Below are 22,803 nucleotides of genomic sequence, written 5' to 3' on the forward strand. Positions count from 1 at the left end.
TAACCCTGTTCAGATTTGAGGGAATCTATCACACCTTACTTAATTTTCCACAAGCAAGAAACTTTGAGGGGTGAAGTTCTTGTGCCGAAAAATGGGTTAAAGACACATTAGACATCACACCCTGGTCGATCCACTAATCTTTTGTCTACCGCTTATCCAGTCAGGATCGAGTGACCAGGGGCCTTACGTATAAGCAAGCGTACAAACAAAAACCTGGCAACGCCACAAAGTTGAGATTTATTAAGAGTGAACTGAATGTGGAAATGTGCGATGCCTCGCGCCAACTTAATGGCTCATGAAGGCAAATTCCACATGCTGTGGATGCTTCGGCGACACACAAAGGTGGTTGTTCGAGCTTTGCCAACATTTGATTTCAACAATGTAAAAGATTGAAGGAAATTGACACAAAATTAATTTTTTCACAAATGCATTTAATGTTTCTGTGGAGGGGCGTGGCTTGCGGGCCTGCGGCGAAGCGGGAGGTGCCAGGACCGGCTTCGAGATCAGCGACAGGTGAGTAGATGGCCCACCTGGGCACGTTTATCTAATCACCTGTCGCTCTGTTAAAGGGAGCAGACGGGAAGGAGAGAGGGGTTGATGGCGGTTGGCGAAGCACGAGGGGAGCGAGAGCAAGACAGATCATTCTGAAGGGAAACTATTCATGTGCTCGATTGAGGAAAAAGACAATTGCTGGAAAGCACACAAAGACTTTGCACGACCTGACGTTTCTTGCAAAATAAACATTATTGTTAACCCTGAAAAGGAGTGGTGATGTCGGTGACTGGTGGTCCAACAAACCCGGAAGGAAGCGACTTCCTCAGTTTCATATTCATATTTGGGAGGACAGTCTATGAATTTCTCTAGGCGATCATTTTGCCACTTATTGCTGTCACAATATGTTCCTGTGACTCCAGCACAACTTGGTCAGTCGGTGGGACATTTGCAGCAGCGTGTGGTTGCAGAACAATGGCACCGGAGACGGTGGAGGAATGGCTGACTTTGTTTCACGTGACTACTACCGCAAGTGCCTCTCCTATGTTGTAATAATAATTGAGTAGTCAAACAAGAGTCAAAGTCTTTCCTATCCTTTTTTATATGCTGTTATATTTAAATAGAAAAAATTTCAATTATTTTAACATGAAACATCCATCTTCTTCTTCAATTTATTCCTGATGTATAGTACCACTTATTCTTACTTGTTTTTTTGTGTGGTTCTGATTCCACAGCATTGACAGCCACTTTATCCCAATCAACTCTCTTTTGTTGGCTCGAAACGCCAGATTTTGGCACGCCTTCACTTCAGCAAGAAGCACCTCATATTCCTTGTCGGTGAATTCCGATTGGGCAGAGTGTGGGATCTCAGGTACATGGCTATTTCAAATAGGGTTTGCTTCTGTAAATGGGGGTGTGGACAGGCACTCCAACGTGCACTCAATTCCATGTTGATTGGGATGTAAAAAAGAAATGTTCAATTTTTAGTACAAAATCCACACAACTCTTAAAACATAAGCTCTTAAGAGTCTATCACAGCTGATTTTGGGTAAGAGGTGAGGTACACCCTGGACGGATCTCCATTCAATCAAAGGATACATACAGTACAATTATATACAGACATTCACACTCACCTTTACACCTATGGGCAAGTTACACTGTACAATTAACGTAACCTGCATGTTTGGTTATGCAATCACTGGGGTTTGTTTCGTTTGTTTTTTGAAACATTATTCAAAAAGTTATGGGTGGATTTTGATGAACATTTTAAAAAATGTCCGAAATGGGATAAGGAACAATTAATTTATCCCGTTCAGTTCTACTATGTTAGCTTGCATTCACGTTACAAGCCTCTTGTTCTGTGTGTGTACGCAAGCGTACCCGCCACCACACACAGAGACAAAAAGAGTGGATGACTGGCAAGAGGGTTCATTCCTTTCATTTCATCCACTATACAATCCCTTGTGTGGTGTTCGGGTCTGTGGGACCCGTTTTCATTTTTTATTAAAAGAAAAATTATACAATTAATTAATTTTTCAAACTGACACTCACTGACTTTGGCTCATTTTCTGTGAAGAACATATATCAGAATACATATTTAATGACCACACACCATACACTCCCCTTCACATTTCTATTACATATAAGATGTCCGGGTCCACTGGACCAGGGGCTAATAGCAGTGTGGAAATTGATGTTTTGTGTACCACACACACACACACACACACACACACACACACACACACACACACACACACACACACACACACACACACACACACACACACACACACACACACACACACACACACACACACACACACACACACACATCCCTGTGGGATGCAGAAACTGGCGGATAAATTTTCCGTGCAACGTTCATATTGTTGTTACTCAGCCAGCGTTTGTGGGTCTGATGGACCCGTTGCATTTTGTGGCTTTTAATGCCTCACAATCAAACACTTTTATGTTAAAACACTGAACAGATGTTTATTGGGATAAGGTAAACATCTGTTCAGTATTTTAACATAAAAGTTTATTGGGATAAGGTAAACATCTGTTCAGTATTTTAACATAAAAGTGTTTGATTGTGAGGCATTAAAAGCCACAAAATGCAACGGGTCCATCAGACCCACAAACGCTGGCTGGGTAACAACAATATGAACATTACACAAGGGTTAAAAAGTTATGGGGGGATTTTCATCAAAGGTTCAGGAAATTTTTGTAATGAGCTATGGAACACGTCATTACATTGTGGGGCTGATCCAGGTCATTTGTATTACGTTATCTTGCGTTCACTGCACGAGTGCATAAGGATAACGTGTCGTAAATGAAATCAAATACAATCAAGTCAGTTGTGATGATAGGCCCTTTTTAATTTAGTATTTAGAATACAGTATAAATATGAAGAATATGCCGTGGGACAATACAAAATAAGCTGGCCGGACTCTGGCCACACCTGACTTAAGTGAAGTAAATGTGTGATGCAAGACCAGAGAAGCATTTAAAGCAGGGGTGTCAAACTCAAATACAGAGTGGGCCAAAATTTCAAACTGAACAAAGCCGCGGGCCAAGGTTGAACAAATTAACCTTTTAATAGGGACCCAAACAAGTTTTGCATTGAATATTGAACAAGCAAGACTTGTATATAACTTTATAGTGACATGCAAAATCGAGTTTCAAATAATAATAATAATAATTAAAAAATATCAATGGCATATCAAATACAATTTAAATAAAAATGTAATGCCTCTTTTCTATTTGCAGCCTTCTGAGGTAAATATCAACATTAACTTTTTCCACAGGCTAATAAATTTTAAAATAAAATAACAATGAATAAACCAACCATTCAGGACTTTAAACTGCTCAGTTTGCAACACACTGATCTAATCTGATGTGCACAAGCCAGATACCTGCCATCTTTTCTTGGATGCTTGTTCATTAATGTCGGGGCTCTGGCTTTGAGCTGAGGCATCTTTCATTATCGAACAAAGTTGTTCATCAGTCATTATACCTCGTAGCCCACCCGTACCACAGTCTTGGGGGCGTGCTTTAAAGGCACTGTGTTTATCGTCCTCCGCGAGCTGTCGTCACGTCTGCTTTTCATCCATTCCAACAACGCGCCGGCCCGATCACAAAATATGTGCGACTTCAGCACGCACACACACGTAAATGCAATGCATACTTGGCCAACAGCGATACAGGTTACACTGACGGTATAACTTTAACACTGTTAGAAATATGCGCCACACTGTAAATCCACACCAAACAAGAATGACAAACACATTTCGGGAGCACATCCGCACCGTAACACAACATAAACACAACAAAACAAATACCCAGAATCCCATGCAGCCCTAACTCTTCCGGGCTGCAATATGCTACCACCAAACCCCGGCCACCTCAACCGACGCACGGAGAGGGGGTGGGGGGGGGGTGGGGTGGGGGGGGGGGGTGGGGGGGGGGGGTAAAAGCCGCACATATTATGTGACTGGGCCAGCTTTCGCTGGACTTGGTGAAAAGCGGACGTGATGATTTTTGGGAGGGGCACTGAAATTTGAGAGACTCCCAGGAGGGTTGGCAAGTATGAGAATCAGCGGTGAATGTGGTGTACCGCGGCACCGCCGCTGAATATAATCGGCGGGCCAGCTCTAGTGTTAATTTGATATCGCCTCAAGGGCCAAGTGAAATTACACGGCGGGCCAAACTTGGCCCGCGGGCCAGAGTTTGACACCCATGATTTAAAGTATTAACCCACACACATTTTTTTATGTCAGCTGTGCTACTAAGCAGTCTTGTCACAGCCCCTCCCTCTCTGAGACCGTCCTCGTCGGAGGTGTGGCTGTGTGGAGGACATGTGATGGAGACCACGTGTTCTGTTCTGAATTCGGATACTCTTCTTGGGGAGTCTTGGCCTTTGTTCCATAGCCATTCTTTCCCGCTTTGACCTGCCTGGATGCACAAGTGTGGCCGCCATGGCCCGCCTCCGCACTGTTTCGCGTTTAAGGGTCTGTGCTGAGTCCGTACTGAGCGTGCTCATGGCAACATGACCGCTGATGGAGGAGGTGGTATCTAATAACCTGTGACTTTTGGCCCTGGAAGAGTCTACCTCCCCTGACAATCTCTCAGCGTTCAGGTCCGGGCTCAGACTTCGGAACAGCTGACGAACACATGACGGCAAGGGCCCAGAGAGGGGGGAACTTTTAGTTCCCACAAAACCTTTGGGAGGGTTCTTTATGATGCGATTGCTACAGTGATCATAGAAGCACACTGGAAAAGGTTTATATTTGACATTCGAGCTCTGAAAGTCTAGTGGACGCTGCCTTCTCCTGCTGCGTTTAGGGGCGGACCCTGCAGCAGATGTGTATAGGGGGGCGGGAAATGTCGGAGAACAGAGAAGGTGGACCAGGGAGGTACTGGCCTGCAGAGGCGTGATGATGGGGGAGTACGAAGGCGGAAGACGCTTACATTGCACCTCAGGAGTTCTTTCTGCTCCAAGGAGAGGCACCGATTTGGGAGTGGCCTGTGTGGGTGGTTGATTGACAGTGGGGACAACAAAGTGGATGGTCTGAGTGCTGTGACTCACTTTCACTACCTGAGGAAAAGATGAACACATTTCATTCACCAAAACCCTTTATGATGTTTCAGTCTCACTCACTTGACACCTGGACGCCATCCTAAAGCACCGCCTCTTTCTGACTTCCTCCTCATGGGTGTTCAGCAGAGGAAGGAAAACCATGTCTGACGCTGCATCCGTCTGACCACGCTTACTCCTGTGTTTGCTTCCGGTGCCAAACCTTAAAAGATGTCATCACACAGCTGAGTCAGTAAATCAGCATTCTTTCACTACGTTACAGCCTAATCACTAAATTGTTAATGGTTTGTTACACATGATTGTAACGGAATGTATCAGTGCTTCTCCTACCATTATATTATTAGGCACCCCTGTCCCCCAAAAAGGTCAAGTTGATTTTATTTTAATTGCATGCAGTCAGATCCCAACAGAAGTAGTTTTGTACAAATAAATATTTCAATCTTATTTACATACATCGTGTAATTTCTGCCATCATACGCATGTTTACTATTTATCGTCTGTTCTCTGTATCACGTGTGGAGAAGCGATCACATTTATTTTGACATTGGGCACACTCCTAGCCCAAAATTGTAAACCTAGAGAAACACATGTTAAAAAAAGTTTAAAATACAGTTTGCATGTAGTCTAAAATACATTAGCTTAGTGCTGTAGATTAATTTACACTGCTAGCATGTCATTTATAATACAGTTAACATACAAAAACACTGTTAGTTTATAGTTAGCATAATATTCAAAATCCGCAGTTTACACTGTCAGCATGTAGCGGTAGTTTAAAATGTGTATCAGTCACATAGTGCATTTGTTACTGAGCAGGTCATAAAAATTATGTGACCTTGCTAGTGACTCGCTGTCGAAGCAGCAGACAAAACGACCTTGTCTGAACTGCAGGACCAGCTCGTCCACCTTCTTCTTGTCTTCCGCTTCAATCTGGGTCCATGTCTTCCCTCTGAAGGATTCTGGCAAATGCTGTGGTATTGTCTCTTCTCCTGGTACGCCACAAAATACTTGGGCCACACGTTGCTCACTGTGGAGGACGGAGTCGAGCTGGTGGGAGTACAACTCGTCTGTCAGGTCTACCTGGACATCAGTCAGATGGCTGAAGTCCCTCACCTGCGTCTGGACATGGGACTGCATCTACAAACGCATTGTAGCCTTAAAACTATGAAGACCTGACTCGGTCCTTTTAGTCCTTCTCACCTGTACAGGTGAGTCCCAGTCCGAGTGTGTTTGAAGAGAGTGAGGCGGACTAATGTGAAAGCTCTCCGTCTCCTCTTGAGGACAGGTGATCAAACAGTCTCCATGACAGTATGTTTGGATCACCTGGAGGCCAAACCAAACAGGTTATTTGGATTTATGCAAAGGTGAACAGGAGCTCAACCAGAGAACTCGAACAATCTATAAAATATCATCAAAAAGGACAACAACAAAAACTCACAAACAAACCTCTTCAATAGTTTGGTCCAGAAGGTCAGTGTGCGGAGGCACACTGTTAGCTGCCAACTGTTGCTTCTGCCAGCTTTGCCAATGCTGTGGCACAGGGACAGACAGGGACCGTGTACCAGCATCTGCACCCTTGGGTGAAGGGTTTTTCCTCCTGTCAGTTTTCCTGTGTGCCTTCCGGTGCACAGGTGGCTTAGCCTGATGTTTAGACAGATGTGTATGCCCTGAGGTAACGCTCATTGCGTAATTCTGCTCTTCTGCTGGTGAAGAATGTCTGTGCCCTCTTTTCTTTAACTGGCTACCAGGACCAGGATCTTCTTCTGGATTAGTCATGTGATCAGACACATTGTCTGAGCTGTGCTCCCGGGTACCCAACATCCAGCTGTCGTCATCAGACAAACACACTTCATCAAGCACCTCCCTCGGCAAAAGAGGGTTGGAGACTGACGGAAGGTCTGCGTCTGATGGTCTTATAGACGCAAACACACAGAAAAAAAAAGAATTAATCATGTCGACTACAAATCCTTAGAGCATTTCACACAAATATTTTTATTTGACAATTGATAGAAAATGTAAAGCTTTTCTTTATTAGAAGTGTTTTCTGGAATCCTAAATTGATTTAATTTAGTTTTTATGCAGCACTAGATGACAACAACAATGGGAGCATAAACGTCCATCCATCCATTTTCTACCGCTTGTCCCTTTCGGGTTCGCGCGGGGGTGCTGGAGCCTATCTCAGGTGCATTCAGGGGACATTCACACTCACATTCACACACTAGGGCCAATTTAGTGTTGCCAATCAACCTATCCCCAAGTGCATGTCTTTGGAATGGGAGGAAGCCGGAGTACCCGGAGGGAACCCACGCAGTCACGGGGAGAACATGCAAAATACACACAGAAAGCCCGGGGATCAAACCCAGAACCTTCGCATTGTGAGGCACACGTACTAACCCCTGTTTCACTGTGCTGCCCTGGGAGCATAAACAAATGCGTACAATTTTGTTCAGCATATTGTATGTAGCGCTAATTCAAAACAGAAGTTATCTCAAAGCATTCCCAAGAAAGTCAAGTAGATTTAATTTCATTTTCCATACAGTGCAAGATGATAAAGATGATTATAGTGCCCCTGATTGACTTGGCATGCACCAAAATACACGCACGCAAATGACGTATGTACAACTATGCCAGAGCCCACACTGAGAAAGAAAAAGAAAAGAAAGAAAGTGGCTCGTGAGAATTAGTGGCTGTAAGTGGGGGAAACTTAATAAAAAGTATACTTTGAAATACGGCTGAACGACTTTGGAAAATACAACTAAAACAAGTTATGTATATAAGTCAGTATAAGTCATAGTAAATAATTTAAACATCAGCAATCATCTTTTTAAATCCCTCATTTGCATTGGCACTAGGCGTATCGATCTACATACTGATAGTATTAATACCAAGGTGGGTATTGGTATCGGCTCAATACTGGCGTGATGGGATCAATATTTTAGTTGCAAGTATGTCAGTACAAACTGACCTAATTTTTCACGAATATTTGCCTCCAATGACAGTTATGTTTTTGTTGACATTTTTGTATTTTGTTATTTGGCTCTAGTCACTTTTTTTCTTAAATAATTGTTTGTATTTGAACGAAACGAGGGAGTTTTGGGGGCGGTATAGCTCGGTTGGTAGAGTGGCCGTGCCAGCAACTTGAGGGTTCCAGGTTTGATCCCCACTTCCGCCATCATAGTCACTGCCGTTGTGTCCTTGGGCAAGACATTTTACCCACCTGCTACCAGTGCCACCCACACTGGTTTAAATGTAACTTAGATATTGGGTTTCACTATGTAAAAGCGCTTTGAGTCACTGGAGAAAAAGCGCTACATAAATATAATTCACACTTCACTTCAGTTTAATTAATACCTTGTTTGGGATTGTTGCATTTAGGTATAACTTTTTTATTTTACTAAAAAAAATTATTATGTTATCATAGTCATAATCAACTAACTAAAGGCAAATTCAGAAAATGTTTCAATAATAATAGAATAGAATAGAAAGCACTTTATTGATCCCTGGGGGAAATTCAGCACCACAGTTTGCTCACAATAAACATTAAACACTAAGGTATTTTTTACATGTGAATAATATAAATACAGTCTATTATACAGCATTATTCACATGTGAATAATATAAATACAGTCTATTATACATTCAAGTACAGTCAAAAAGGAACATATGCATAATACAGTCTGATGACATTTCAAGTCAAAGTATTGATATCAGTATCAGCTATACTAGTCCTTATTTTTTGGTATTTGATCGATACCAAAATTCCCAGTATCACCCACCCTTAATTGGTACTGTCACTATCCAACCGGTTCCGGAAGACCCGATTGGTCCACGCACAAACGAAGACGACGTCACATCCTTTGTAGAAATGTTTTACGCCGGAGCGTTTGCAACGTCATGTGCTGTGATATTTGAACGTTTTATCAATGGTTTATTAATATTATATAATCAATAAAAAATAATAGATTACATAGAAGTAAAAGAGAATAAAAATATAAAAATGAACGAGGGGTAGTTTGAATTATTATATGGAGGTAATTTGTGTCTTTATAACGAAAGCTTTTTTTTTTTACACTAAATTTATGTAACTAAAAAATTTTGCGTTTGAATTTTGTGAACTGAATTTTTTTACATCATACTATACTGACAAGTTAATTGAAAAACAATTTGTTGGCAAAATGCATGTGTTAAAAAATTCAGTATTTTAAAATTCAGTGTAAAAAAATTCAGTGTATAAAACAGTGCTGAAAAATTCAGTGTCAAAAAATTCACTCCTTCAAAAAGAAATACTAACTTCTGGTTAGGGATGTATATCGTTAAGATTTTATCAGTACGATACCCTTATCGATACTGGTATTTATCGGTACTCTTATCTGCACTATATATTTGTGGAAATAAAGATGTGAAAAAAATGCATTATAATTAGCATCTACCGGTAAATTAGCACAAGATGTTGAACGCCTCCATCATGATGTACTGTAACATCTCAGAGCAGGGAAGTCTTTTATCAACACCTTCTTCTTTTAAGTCTTAAAGAAGTCAAATATGTGTGCAGGGCAAGGTGAAATGTAATTATGTCATCTTCTTGAAAAGATCACACAGGTCCAACAATTACACTCAGCTGGAAATAATATTTATATATGGCATGCATGTGCATAGAACATACCTTTGATATATTATATCAAATATATCATATAAATCAATACAATCAATTAGCATGTTATGTGGGTGTGCATTTGGTAACAATAGGAATTATTTGTGTTTATGTTGCACACAGACGTATTTGAGTGATGGACCAGAAGCCAGAGTGTTGACAGCTACTGATGTATGTGTGTGGTGTGTATTATATAAATAAAAAGACCCGGTAAGCAAACGTAATGCTCAATCGTCCAGTTTGTGGTCAAAAGACAGAACGAACTGAAACATGCAAAATGTCTTTTAATGACACGCAACTCTGTATTCCACACAACTGGCAAGATAGTCCAGAACAATAGCAACCTTCATCTGGAACAGTATCGGCCGGGGCACGAACGGTCTTTCCTTCGGATTTTAAACTCCTTCCATCAATACACAGAGCCTTATGAATTAACTCAAGACATTTTGAAAAGTTTTGTTCCCATGATTCTCCGTCCGAAAATTCCTTTGAAAAAAACTCTCCTGCCGGTCTTTCTTCACTTCGGATCTGCATCCGCTCTGATACATTCTTAGTAGTGTCATATTTGTAGGGCAAACTAAGATAATTTCTTGATGCTGTCTGCCATTTAACATCAGCATAGCCATTAGAGACGTAATATTTGTAATCTGTGCCAATATTAACAGCGGACATCACATATCACAGAGCTAAGTTGGTAACTTGTAAGGAGCCACATGGGCTAGTGTGACGTCATAAGTAAACTAGAAAAGCAATATATTCATCCAAGCTAAAAGGAAATAAGCGCCCCCCCAAGTGTACAGGTGGCACACGGCATATGACCAATAGTCATATTGAAGGAAAGGGAGTGCATAGATAGACACTTGGACTTCACACATAGGTGTGAAAATACAAAAAAACGAACTATTTGAGAAACAGACTGATTTAGTGCATGGAAACGTAGTAAATGAAATTGTCAGCATAATTTAATTTTTTTTTTTAAATCCAACAATTTATCTTAAAGGAGAACTGCATTTTTTTGGGGAACTTTGCTAATTGATTAAAATCATTATTAGTGACAAGAACACATCCATCCATCCATCCATCCATACATTCATTTTCTAACGCAGAGGGAGGGTGGGATCTGGGGGGGGGGCGAAATATATATATATATATATATATATATATATATATATATATATATATATATATATATATATATATATATATATATATATATATATATATATATATATATATATATATATATATATATATATATATATATATATATATATATATATATATATATATATATATATATATATATGAAATACTTGACTTTCAGTGAATTCTAGCTATATATATATATTTAATTTATTTACATTAAAAAAATACTTGAATTATCTATCCATTAGATGGCAGTATTGTCCTGTTTAACTTCTCCGTTCATGACTGAGAAATCATTTCGGCCACCGTGTTCAATGGAGAAGTCTGTTCTACATATTTACAGGCAACATACACCTTCCCCTTCGAACTGTCCTGGATGAACTGAAATTCTTGTTTCCATTCGTTTTGGAACTTGCAAGCGTATTTATATTGTGGGAAAGCGGACGTGAGAATAGGCTGTCCCCACTCAGTCTCAGGTCCGCATTGAGCTGGAGGGGGCGTGGCCTCCAGCTCTGGCTGAATACCGGGAGTTTGTCGGGAGAAAATCTCTGCCGGGAGGTAGTCGGGAGAGGCGCTGAATAACGGGATTCTCCCGCTAAAAACGGGAGGGTTGGCAAGTATGTATCAGACCCGCCAAAGTAAAAGAGCCAGAACATAATTGCACGCCAAGTTTTCGTTTGATACAGTCACGCGTCACGGTATTATTGAGAAGATTTTTAAACCGTTATGCCGCATATACTTACAAAACCGTTACAGCCCTAGTTTCTACATCCGGAAACAAACGTGAGTGTGTTCTAATCACGGCAGACTTGGTAACAGACAACAAAGATTATTATTTTTGGACAAATGAGGATACACAATATACAGAGGATGAACTGCTGGTTATAGAAGCAAGCACGAAGTGAGGCTAAAACATTGGAGCAGACGGAAGCCAAGAGAGTGAGGCCGGCATGATTTGACGGTGTCAATGTGGAACTTGGAAAACAGCATGATTATTGCACAGGTGTGCCTTAGGCTGACCACAATAAAAGGCCACGCTGAAATGTGCAGTTTTATCACACAGCACAATGCCACAGATGTCGCAGGTTTTAAGGGAGCGTGCAGTTGGCATGCTGACTTTAGGAATGTCCACCAGAGCTGTGGACTGTTTTTCAGTCAGTACAGATTGGTGTCCTATCGCATTGTGTTGTGTGCATTACAAACTCAAACGCCATTCAACTGCAGACGCAAAAGCTAGTTTACTTCTAGCTTATGGCTAATGCTGTTGCATGCTGTCGCAAGACGATGTATTTCTACGCTAGGTCAACAGTTCCTCAGTGTTCGCTCTTACTAAAACAATGTCACTAAAGCTTGGTTATTAGGTTACGGAATGTAAATTAAATATTGTTGGCGGTTTTTGGATGCATTTTCAAGGGATATAGAGGCAGAATGGATTGATCCCATTTACTGCATTGCCAGCCACCAAGAAAGAGCCATTTTTACCAAAAAAATAATAATAATAACTTTTGTCTTCTTGTCTCTCATTAGGATTGTGAGCAATAGGTAATATTAAAAACAAAAGTGCAGTTCCCCTTTAAATATTAATTTTGTTAAAGGAGGCACTTAATTTAAATCTTTATCAGCGGCCTAACAAAAATAATAATTTAAAAAACTGTCAGTATTGGGAATGGATATTGGATATTGGGAATGGAATGGGGCGAAGTTGGTAGAGTGGCTGTGCCAGCAATCGGAGGGTTGCTGGTTACTGGGGTTCAATCCCCACCTTCTACCATCCTAGTCACGTCCGTTGTGTCCTTGGGCAAGACACTTCACCCTCGCTCCTGATGGGTGTTGGTAGCGCCTTGCATGGCAGCTCCCTCCATCAGTGTGTGAATGTGTGTGTGAATGGGTGAATGTGGAAATACTGTCAAAGCGCTTTGAGTACCTTAAAGGTAGAAAAGCGCTATACAAGTATAACCCATTTATCATTATCATTTATATATTTGATGTAAATAAAATAGTAAAACAACATGAATTTCTTTGCCATTTAAAACTGCTAAGCAAATCATTCAGGTTTCTGTAAGAATATGTATGGTTTAAAAATAAATAATGTATTCTTAAATAACAGTAGTTTTGTTTTCTATGTAATATTTTATATGACATTGTTACTGAAATAATTATTACAAAAAAAAAGAAAACCAAACAGTAAACAAACATACTGTAATTAAACAATGAATTAAACATTTAAAACAAGTTGACAGGAAGTGACATAGTCTTTACGCCAGGGGTCACCAACCTTTTTGAAACCAAGGGCTACTTCTTGGGTACTGATTAATGCGAAGGGCTACCAGTTAGATACACACTTAAATAAATTGGCAGAAGTAGCCAATTTGCTCAATTTACCTTAACTCTGTTATTATTAATAATTAATTATATTTATCTTTGTGGAAACACTGATCATCTTAATGATTTCTCACAATAAATATATATAGAAACAGATAAATATCAATATGCAACACTTTATTTTTATATTTTCTCTAAGTGCACATTTTTCAAATTGAACATTTTCAAATGATCACTTCTAAGACAGTCTTGTGAAATCACAATATCCCATTTTAACTAGCTAGCCACTAACATTTTTGAACAAATCATGAATTACTTTGCACCATGTTTGTACAAATAATAACTCATGTAAAATACAAAAGTAAACTCTCAAATTTTTAAATCATGTCACACTTTGAACTGGACACCAAATCTGTTATCTGTTTCTTTGTCAGTTAGTGGGAAGCCTGGCATTGCATGCTGTTAACTAGTGTGTTGTACTCTGGTGTGTAACTTGACACTGCAACTCTGAGTGAGTCTTGCAGATGTGCATCAGTGAGGCGTGTTCTGTGTTTGTTCTTGATGAAGTTCATGTCAGAAAAGGCTGATTCACAAAGATAAGATTTTTCCTCATTGTTTGTGGAACCTTCTTAATCTTTTGGACATATTTTCACAGCAATCTGGCCTTAAGCTTAATTATGATAAATGTAAAATGTTAAGGATCGGAAATCTAAAGGGAATGTCCTTTCGAATGGAATGCAAAGTGCCTGTTTTGTGGACAGATGGACCAGTTAACATACTTGGTGTTGTTGTCCCAGAAAATCTGGAAGTTAAATTATGATAATCGACTAAGAAAGCTGGACAAAATTATGCAATTATGGAAAGGGAAATCCCTAACCTTGTATGGTAAAATGTCTATTGCCAACTCGTTAATTATTCCTCAATTTATTTATTTGTTTTTGTCATTACCAGCTCCATCACAAAACTTTTTTAAGATTTATGAGCGGAGGGTCTTCGATTTTGTCTGGAACGGCAAACCAGAAAAGATTAAAAGAAAGGTTTTGTACAAAGAGTATGAATATGGGGGCCGGAACTTCTCAACCTTGAAGCTATGTGTCTGTCTTTAAAAGCATCAATTGTTCCAAAGATGTATTTAAACATTGAGTGGTACACAAATGTCCTGTTGGACAAAAAACATGTACTGTATCAAAAGAAATGGTATCCTTTTTTACAAGTGATCCCCTCCCAGAGAGTCTGCTGGGAAACATGGCGGGGTTCATAAAGGAAACAATCCACTAATAGTTGTGTTTTCAATTTTATGTGCCAGAAAAAAGAGACAATATTTTGCAGCAGTTAATATGGATGAACTCTAATATTGTAATAGATGGAAAGCCTTTCTTTTGGAAAAATATGTTTGAAAGAGGAATCATTTTTGTCAATGATATTATCAATGAGAATGGTAAAATTATGAAGTATGATTAATTTAGAGCTATGTATGGTGATGCTTGCTCAAGCTTTTCATTTTATCAACTAACTGGAGTAATTGGGAAAAGATGGAAACAAATAATTATTTATGGAACTATTAAATTATTAGTTTGTAAACCTCTAATAAGACATTCTAGTTGGCAAAAAGGAACTAAAATAAATAGAAAAATATATAATTTCTATTTAATAAAGAAATATTTGAAGGCTGCCTCATACAACACAAATGGAAAATGGGAGGACTTTTTTGACTGCCCGTCGCCATGGGATGCCATATTCAAACTAATCTATAAAACCACTATCGATGTGCAAAATCGTTATTTTCAAATTAAAATTATTTATAACTTCTTACCCACAGGGAAAATGTTAAAATTATGGAATATGACAGAGTCAGATGATTGCCGATTTTGTTGTCAGGAGCCTGAATCCACCCTGCATTTGTTTTGGTATTGTCATATTGTGTCTTTGTTTTGGGTGGAAGTTGAAAAAATGTGTTTAAGGATTGGTTTGTTTATAAAGCTTAATGTGGTTTCTGTTATTTTAGGAGAGTTTATTGACAATCATGATTTAGTCAATGTAATTATAGTACTCGGTAAAATGTTTATTTTTAAGGCCAAAAACAGATATTCACTTAGTATTACTTTCTTTAAAACATGTATTCAGTATTTTCTAACTTTAGAAAGTTACATGGTTGAAAACGATAATGATGCCAAAAAACATTAAAAAAAAGATGAGAAGTCCTCAAAGGCTTATTTTGAAAGTATAATTATGTTTATAGATTATATGATATCTGTTGTTGTGTTCCCTAATTTGAGTGACCTGGACATAATCTGGACTGTACATAAATGCTTATTTTGAAAATGTAATTTTGTTTATAAATTATATGCAATCTGTTGTGTTCCCTAATTGTTTTCTGTGTACATGAATGAAGGTGTGTGTTGCTGAGTCCGACTTGGACATTATCTGGACTGGGCCTGGTTTAAAAAAAACCTTTAAACAAATCTAATTTCATTGACAACCTGGTCTGTTGAAGATAAGGCCCTTTTTTAAAAAATAAAATAAAATAAGATAAATAAATAAAAAACATTTTCTTGGATAAAAAAGAAAGTAAAACAATATAAAAATAATTACATAAAAAATAGTAATTAATGAAAATGTTAGTGGACCAGCAGCCTATACAATCATGTGTGCTTCAGGGACTGTGTCCCTTGCAGATGTGTTGTCTATGTTGTGGGAACCAGAATATTGGTAGCAGAAAGAAATAACCCCCTTTGTGTGAGTGGGTGTGGATGAGTGTGCATGGGGGAGGTTGTTTGGATTGATGCACTGATTGAAAGTGTATCTTGTGTTTTTTTTCCATGTAGATTTAATTTAAAAAAAAAAAAAAAAAAATGTTTTATTTTTTTATTTTAATTTTTTTAATTTTTTTTTTTTTTTTTTTTTAGAACAGGCCCGCGGGCGACTCCTCTGGTCCTTACGGGCGACCTGGTGCCCGCGGGCACCGCATTGGTGACCCCTGCTTTACGCATACGTGGACTGATCGGGTCTTCCAGTACCAGTCGGGTAGTGACTTGGTGACTGTACCGAGATGACGAGCGATTGATAATGTATGCTCGCTAGCTACACTCATCGGCGGCAGAGAAAGCTTGTCGTATTTTATTGTTGTCTTCAATGCCATTTTGATCATGACCATAATACACTGACACAATATTTACTTTATCTTTTCATTATTTGGTAGACAAGCTTAGGTATTTAAACACATAAAACACTGCAATGTTGACTTCGCTTCTTCCCTGCTGCGCTAGCTTGCTCTTCACGTGTCCGCTCAAACCCAGCCTTTATCACATCGCAATTAAATTGCAAATGCAATTAATCGTTCAGCCTTGATTTAAAATATATAATGGGAGAAAGAGAGTACACTGAAAGACTGGGTCAAACTTGCAGGTGGAAAATGTCTCGAGAGTATCCTGCCTATTGTGCAAGTGTGACATTATTACATCATGCGAATTTTAGAGCCAAGAAGCACAAAAAAAACAAATTAATGACCTGTCAGATATCGATCAGTGCTGTTGATCATCTTGGTGAACTTATTGGATCTATCTCAACAAACAATGATGTCAAACTACACTGTACAAAATGTACTGTGTTAATTACCTGTGTATTCGCTGGAGTTAGTTACTTAGTAGGTCTGAATTCTGGATATTTTTTTATGATTCTTACTATTGGAAGATAGGGTCTGGCAGAGGTATGCGCTCTTCGAGTGATTTTGTAGTTTTGTGCATATTTTATTTCTACAATGTTCCACAGGCCCATAAAAATTGTGCTGCGGTCCACAAATGGGCGACGGGCCGCACTTTGGACCAGAAGTTGGTGTGCAATATTGTCAAGCGGGTTTCTGACAATAGGTACATTTCCAACTACGGGCATGGAATGCACAACAAAGTCTTCTCAGTCAGCATGCAAAAATAGTGAGCCATAAGAATAGTGTGTATGGTGTAGTGTTTAGGATTTCTTACCTGGTATCGTTGTAGCAGTGTGGGTGGTGCAACAAGACATCCTGCAGGAAACGTTCCAGTAGAGTCTCATTGCCGGAGCGGCTGTCAGAGAAGGAAATACTGCGAGACGTCCTGGAGGACGCTCCAACACAATCCAGGTGTCTGAGACTGGATAGATGCTGAAGATAAGAGCACCAATGTAAATATAGAAACAATAATATAAAGAATATGCTTATGACAAAGTGATCCAAGTTCATACTGGAAACAACACAGTTGACTGCAAAAAAAAAAAAAATGCCACTAAATCCAAATGAAGAAGGGTCATTTCATATATGTGATCGCTTCTCCACAGGTGATACAGAGATCAGGTGATGAAAATGAACATGTAGATACAGAAATTATGTGCTGTCGACATGCATGATCTTAAAAATTTTATAAATTTAGATCAACAAGATATGACAACAGTATTGTTTATCAAAAAATGTTTAGACATGTTTTATATAAAAGTATTCTTAAGTTATTTAAGATAACTTTTTGTGAATTGGGGCTATATACAGTTAACAAAATATAAACGATCAGTATCAGCCGCTATTCTTGAAAAGGCTAGATGGAACAGCACAGCAGCAGAAAGTAGGCAGCTATTAACATAAAATTAACAAGTAAATTAATAACAGTCTAGAGAGAAGATAATATAACAACTGCTGTTGTCTCAGCATTGTCGCAGCCAGAAGTATACGACACGATCCATGAATTGGTGGTGTCGAGTATGTCGACACCAAGGATAATATCAGTATATGAACTACAGTGATTAGATAAATATTTTATTTCCATCCATCTTCTTCCACTTATCCAAAATCTGGTCGCTGGGGCAGAAGCCTAAGCAAAAAACACAGACGTTCCTCTCCCCAGCCACTTTGTGTAGCTCCTCCCAGGTGATCCCAAGGTGTTCCCATGTCAGCTGGGAGACATGGTCTCTCCACCGTGTACTGGGTCTTCCCTGTGGCGAACTATTGGTCGGACACGGCCTAAACACCTCCACACCTTCTGATTGTTGTTAAATAGAGGAACCACCATCCCAGTCTGCCAATCCAGAGGCACCGCCCCCGATGTCCACGCAATGCTGCGTGTCCATGCTTCAAACAGAGTTGACATCTAAACAAACGCAACATGGCTGACGTAACAGACTGATAAGTCATATGTCACCTGATCCAGGTCGCTGTAAAGGACTTGGCAGTAGGTGCAGTATCCTCGTTTGCATGGGGGGCATCTGGACGGCCCTTGCTGAGACTCCGCCCACATCCTGTGATACATGTTCAAAACATAATGTCATCATCTGTCACTAAACATTGTGCTTAAAAAAATGCAATTTTACTAAAGGATCATTCCATGGCATACACACCCATCAACTTTTGCATTTTAAAATATGGGTAATAAGGATTTTAATCTGTACATTATATTTTTTCTCTATAAAACGTGTTTTGTGTTTTATGTTTTGGGTGTCTGAAACAGTTTAATTGTATTTAAATTATTTTTTTATAGGACAAAGTTGCTTCAGTATTGGTCTGACCTTTTGGAATGGATTATTTCAATTTGAAATCCCTGGTCAATTTACTCCTGTTGCATGATTACACAACTCCTGGAAAACATTATGAAATCACCAGATGTTAATTTAATTGATTAAATTTGTAAAAAAAAAAAAAAAAAAGATATGACATAAAAATTATATTAACTTCAAATTGTAACTTTTTTGGCTTTAAGAAACACTAAAATAAATCGAGAATCTAAACTCTGGTAGTCAATAACAGTTTATTTTACAGATGAAGTAGAGTGAAAAAATTAAGAATCACTCAATTATGAGAAAACATTAAGGGAATCACCCATACATTTTTATTTCCACAGACAACACCTGTATCAGATTAAATATGTTCATCGGTTAAAAAGGAGAGCTGTTGCATCAGGTGGAGTAATATGAATCATGGCTCCAACACTGGAGTTGTTGATTGAAACAAGGAGATAAATGTCAAACTTTTTCATCATCACACGATGTTACAAAAAATTTTGATTGTTCACCATCAGCTGTGTGTCTAAAATCTGAACCAAGTACAAACAACATGTGAAGGTTGTAAAAGGCAAGAGACTACTGGTAGACCAAGGAAAACATCAAACCGTCAAGACAGGAAACTTAAAGCAATATGTATTGAAAACAGAAAAATACAAAAATGCAAAACGAAAAGCCATCATTAAAACCGACACATAATAAAACAAGGTTACAAACAACAATTAAACTGTTACTCATGACCAAAATTTATTTTTAATTATTTTGTTTAGCTTTACTTAAAGGCAGAACGTTGCTAATTAAAATGACTATAGTTTTGTGTCATGTCTAGGCCAGGGTTTACCCTACACGTACTTAATGGTGGCAGCCCACCATGGCAAAATAAAAGTCACCACAACTTAAAAATGTGTGGTTTCATGTGAAAAGAAATAAGAGTAAAAGAGTAAAACAATGTATAAATGGATATATATATATATATATATATATATATATATATATATATATATATATATATATATATATATATATATATATATATATATATATATATATATATATATATATATATATATATATATATATATATATATAGTGTAATACATTTGGAGGGGTTCTCATCTTTTTGTAACTGTTAATTACAGGAGACGCATACATCAGCGTGGCCCTATGTTAGCTTTACTTTTCAACTCACTTACGTAAAGAACTTTCACACTGTACGTAACATGTATGCAACTGTGCCACAGTGTACACGTCAAGTCCGTTCTTCCACAACCGCTATTTCTTAGGAATCATAGTAAGTATATTTATATCTTCAAATATTACATACAGCTTATTATTTGCGGACTATTGACTGGTGATGCATTGAAAATGTGCCTGCCGAACTGAAATAGCGACGACGAAACTGGCTATTGTTTGATCTACAAAATGTGCTATGTGCAAATAAATATTAAAGAGGACAGTGGTGGCTTTTACGGAGTGTAAATGTATAGTTGGAGCAGCAGCACAAAGCAAGTGTATTGTCAGGCTTGCTGCAGCTCTTGCTGTTCGTCTTAAGGGACAAAAGTGTCTCTAAACCAGGGGTGTCAAACGTACGGCCCAGGACCTAATATGGCCTGCAAAGTGAGTTTGCAAAGTATACAAATGAGCTGCATTTTTTTTTTATGAAATAAACTGCAGTTCTAAATGATTCCACTAGATGTCACAATAGCAATACCAGTGTAACCCACATCACACGTTTAAAGATGACGTGTCAGCTGACTTTAAGCGCCCTCTGGATTGGCTGCCGCTACTCCAATCAACGCAGGTGCAAGCAATCAGCAGCTCCTGTTGTGGCTGGCAGCAGGCTTATGCTGTAGTGACGCTCAATACCTGCTTTTATTGTAAAGACAATGTTTTTACAATAAAAGTCAACATGACCATCATCTTTGTAGTTAGAGTTCCATCCAGCGCTCGCAATTGGTTGACAGTGTGCACTCTGAACTCTGTTGTAAAAATGTGTGTTTCTACATTTGTTGTTTGCTCTATTTTATTTTATGCTTAAATCTAGCATGTTCACATTGGTTAAATTTGTAGTTGTTACGTTGATTTCGGCTATGGAGTCATTTTGTTAACTGTTTTGTTTATAGTATAATTGTAATATTTGAATGATGATAAATGAATGTGTTGTGGCAGTTGTGGATGTCAGGAATGTGGTTTGAGGAAACACCCGGTTGCTTTTACACGTCTTTAATGGTGAACTGCCAACATGACATTGCTGAATAGGAAGTGCTTAAAGTTTACTGGTTTTGTAAAAACACTGACAAAGTCTAAGTTCATTGTGTTCTTAATGGTGTTTTTAAACCTACACCAATGTTTTCCTCAGAATTGTGCACTAACATGAAGTGTTTGCCAAGAGGATTATTTGTAAAGTGTGCATTTTCAGAATGTGCTTGTTCTGGTGTTTGTTTTGGTCAAAGTAAAACAAAACAATTTTAAAGTTGTCTTTATTTTTAAATTATGTCATGAATTTCCTCCATGCGGCCTCTGAGCTAAAATGCGTATGACACTTCTGCGGTCTAAACACAAGTACAGTCTCCAATAACACCAAAAAAAGATGCTAGATTTATTGCTCATCGTTTTTAATAAAGAAAAAATCACTAAAATGATTGAAGAAGCCACTAGGAAATGAATTCTCATGTAAATCTTACAATATGCAGCAACAATTAAAATTAAAAAAACATATATATATATATATATATATATATATATACATATATATATATATATATATATATATATATATATATATATATATATATATATATATATATATTTCTCTAAGCAAAAAAAATACATGAAAAATATATTACTAAATAACAGATTTGTTTGTAAATGTGTGTACATGTTTTTAGCCTTTTTAAATATTGTTGACCACGCCTCCACCGCCACTAGTATGTTAATCTAGGTCTAGGGTAAAACCTACTATGTGCTTTTTTCTACTAAATTAAATTGAACGAAAATCCCCCGAGACTAGCGATTTCATACTTTTTGCCAGGGGTTGCATACAGACTGTCACTATGATTAAAACACTAGTTATTTTAGCAGCAAATATGTGTTGGTTTTAACTGCAGCTGACTTAATGTCACTCGCATATAGTAGTCTGTCGTCTGGTTAAACCCAAAAGCAAACCAAAGACAATTTTGCATGACCTGAAAAGTCTGAATGTAAATACAATAGAGTATTGTTGCCATTCCCTAGCCGACTCAATTATAATATTCGTTTTTTATAGAAGTGTTTAAGGTTGAACTTCACAATCATGAGTAGGACATCCGTTAAACAGATGGTGTCACCTGAATGAGCCAATTCCTTCTCCCTATATCCATCAAACTCAAAGACACAGCAGCTGGACATGTTCTTATCCGTGGTCACTTATGTCGGTGAAGAATTTGACAAAATAACAACCACTGCGCGACCAATGACAGGTGAGTCAAAGCGATTATTTCTCTCCCAGTTAAGTCTTACTGCCAAATAACGCTGGCGTATACGACGTGTGGCACAACATAAATCTCAACTTTAGTCGGTTCCTTGGACCCAAGTTAACCCGGGACAACCACATGACGTAGTTCAATGCATTTCAACCCTTGAGGAAGTAGTCGGCTAGTGTGCCTTTTTTATTGTATCAACACGCCATCGCAAGGAACAATAAATAGGCTTTTACCTTGTTTTACTTTCAGAGAGTACAACACCATTTTCCGCCGTGCGCTGTCTGTTTCCGGTCTTACTTCTTCGGCGACTTGACGCGCAATGATCTGCTACCACTAACAGGCCAAACGGAGAACTACACAGACGTTCATTAACACGAAGTAGGGCATCAAATACTCTATACACTTGAAACGAACCATAAGGGGTAATATTAAACGCAGTTCACTTTCAACGATATAACAAAAATATCACTTTCCAACTAAAGGCATATACTCCTGAGTTATTCAGAAATGAATGAGCTACCGGTACATGTCATTGACTGGACAGGAACATTATGTAGGCTGTAAACAATCATTGTGAGCAGTGCAATGTATCCTAAATACATTCCACAAGACATTAGCATTGTACA

At 38.4% G+C, this 22,803-nt stretch overlaps 1 protein-coding gene across 1 annotated transcript; it reads right to left on the bottom strand.

The window, feature by feature from the left end:
- Positions 1-3,956: 3,956 nt before the first annotated feature.
- Positions 3,957-22,693, bottom strand: zdbf2 (zinc finger, DBF-type containing 2). The gene is made up of 8 exons (XM_062053981.1): positions 22,411-22,693; positions 18,362-18,458; positions 17,180-17,337; positions 6,530-6,995; positions 6,284-6,406; positions 5,919-6,220; positions 5,150-5,288; positions 3,957-5,086 (listed from the first exon to the last, which is right to left on the bottom strand). The coding sequence occupies exons 2-8, from the start codon at positions 18,455-18,457 to the stop codon at positions 4,277-4,279; spliced, it is 2,094 nt and encodes a 697-aa protein (XP_061909965.1). The 5' UTR covers position 18,458; positions 22,411-22,693; the 3' UTR covers positions 3,957-4,276.
- Positions 22,694-22,803: the final 110 nt, after the last annotated feature.

Source organism: Entelurus aequoreus, linkage group LG07 (genome assembly GCF_033978785.1).
Source record: "Entelurus aequoreus isolate RoL-2023_Sb linkage group LG07, RoL_Eaeq_v1.1, whole genome shotgun sequence".
NCBI lineage: Eukaryota > Metazoa > Chordata > Actinopteri > Syngnathiformes > Syngnathidae > Entelurus > Entelurus aequoreus.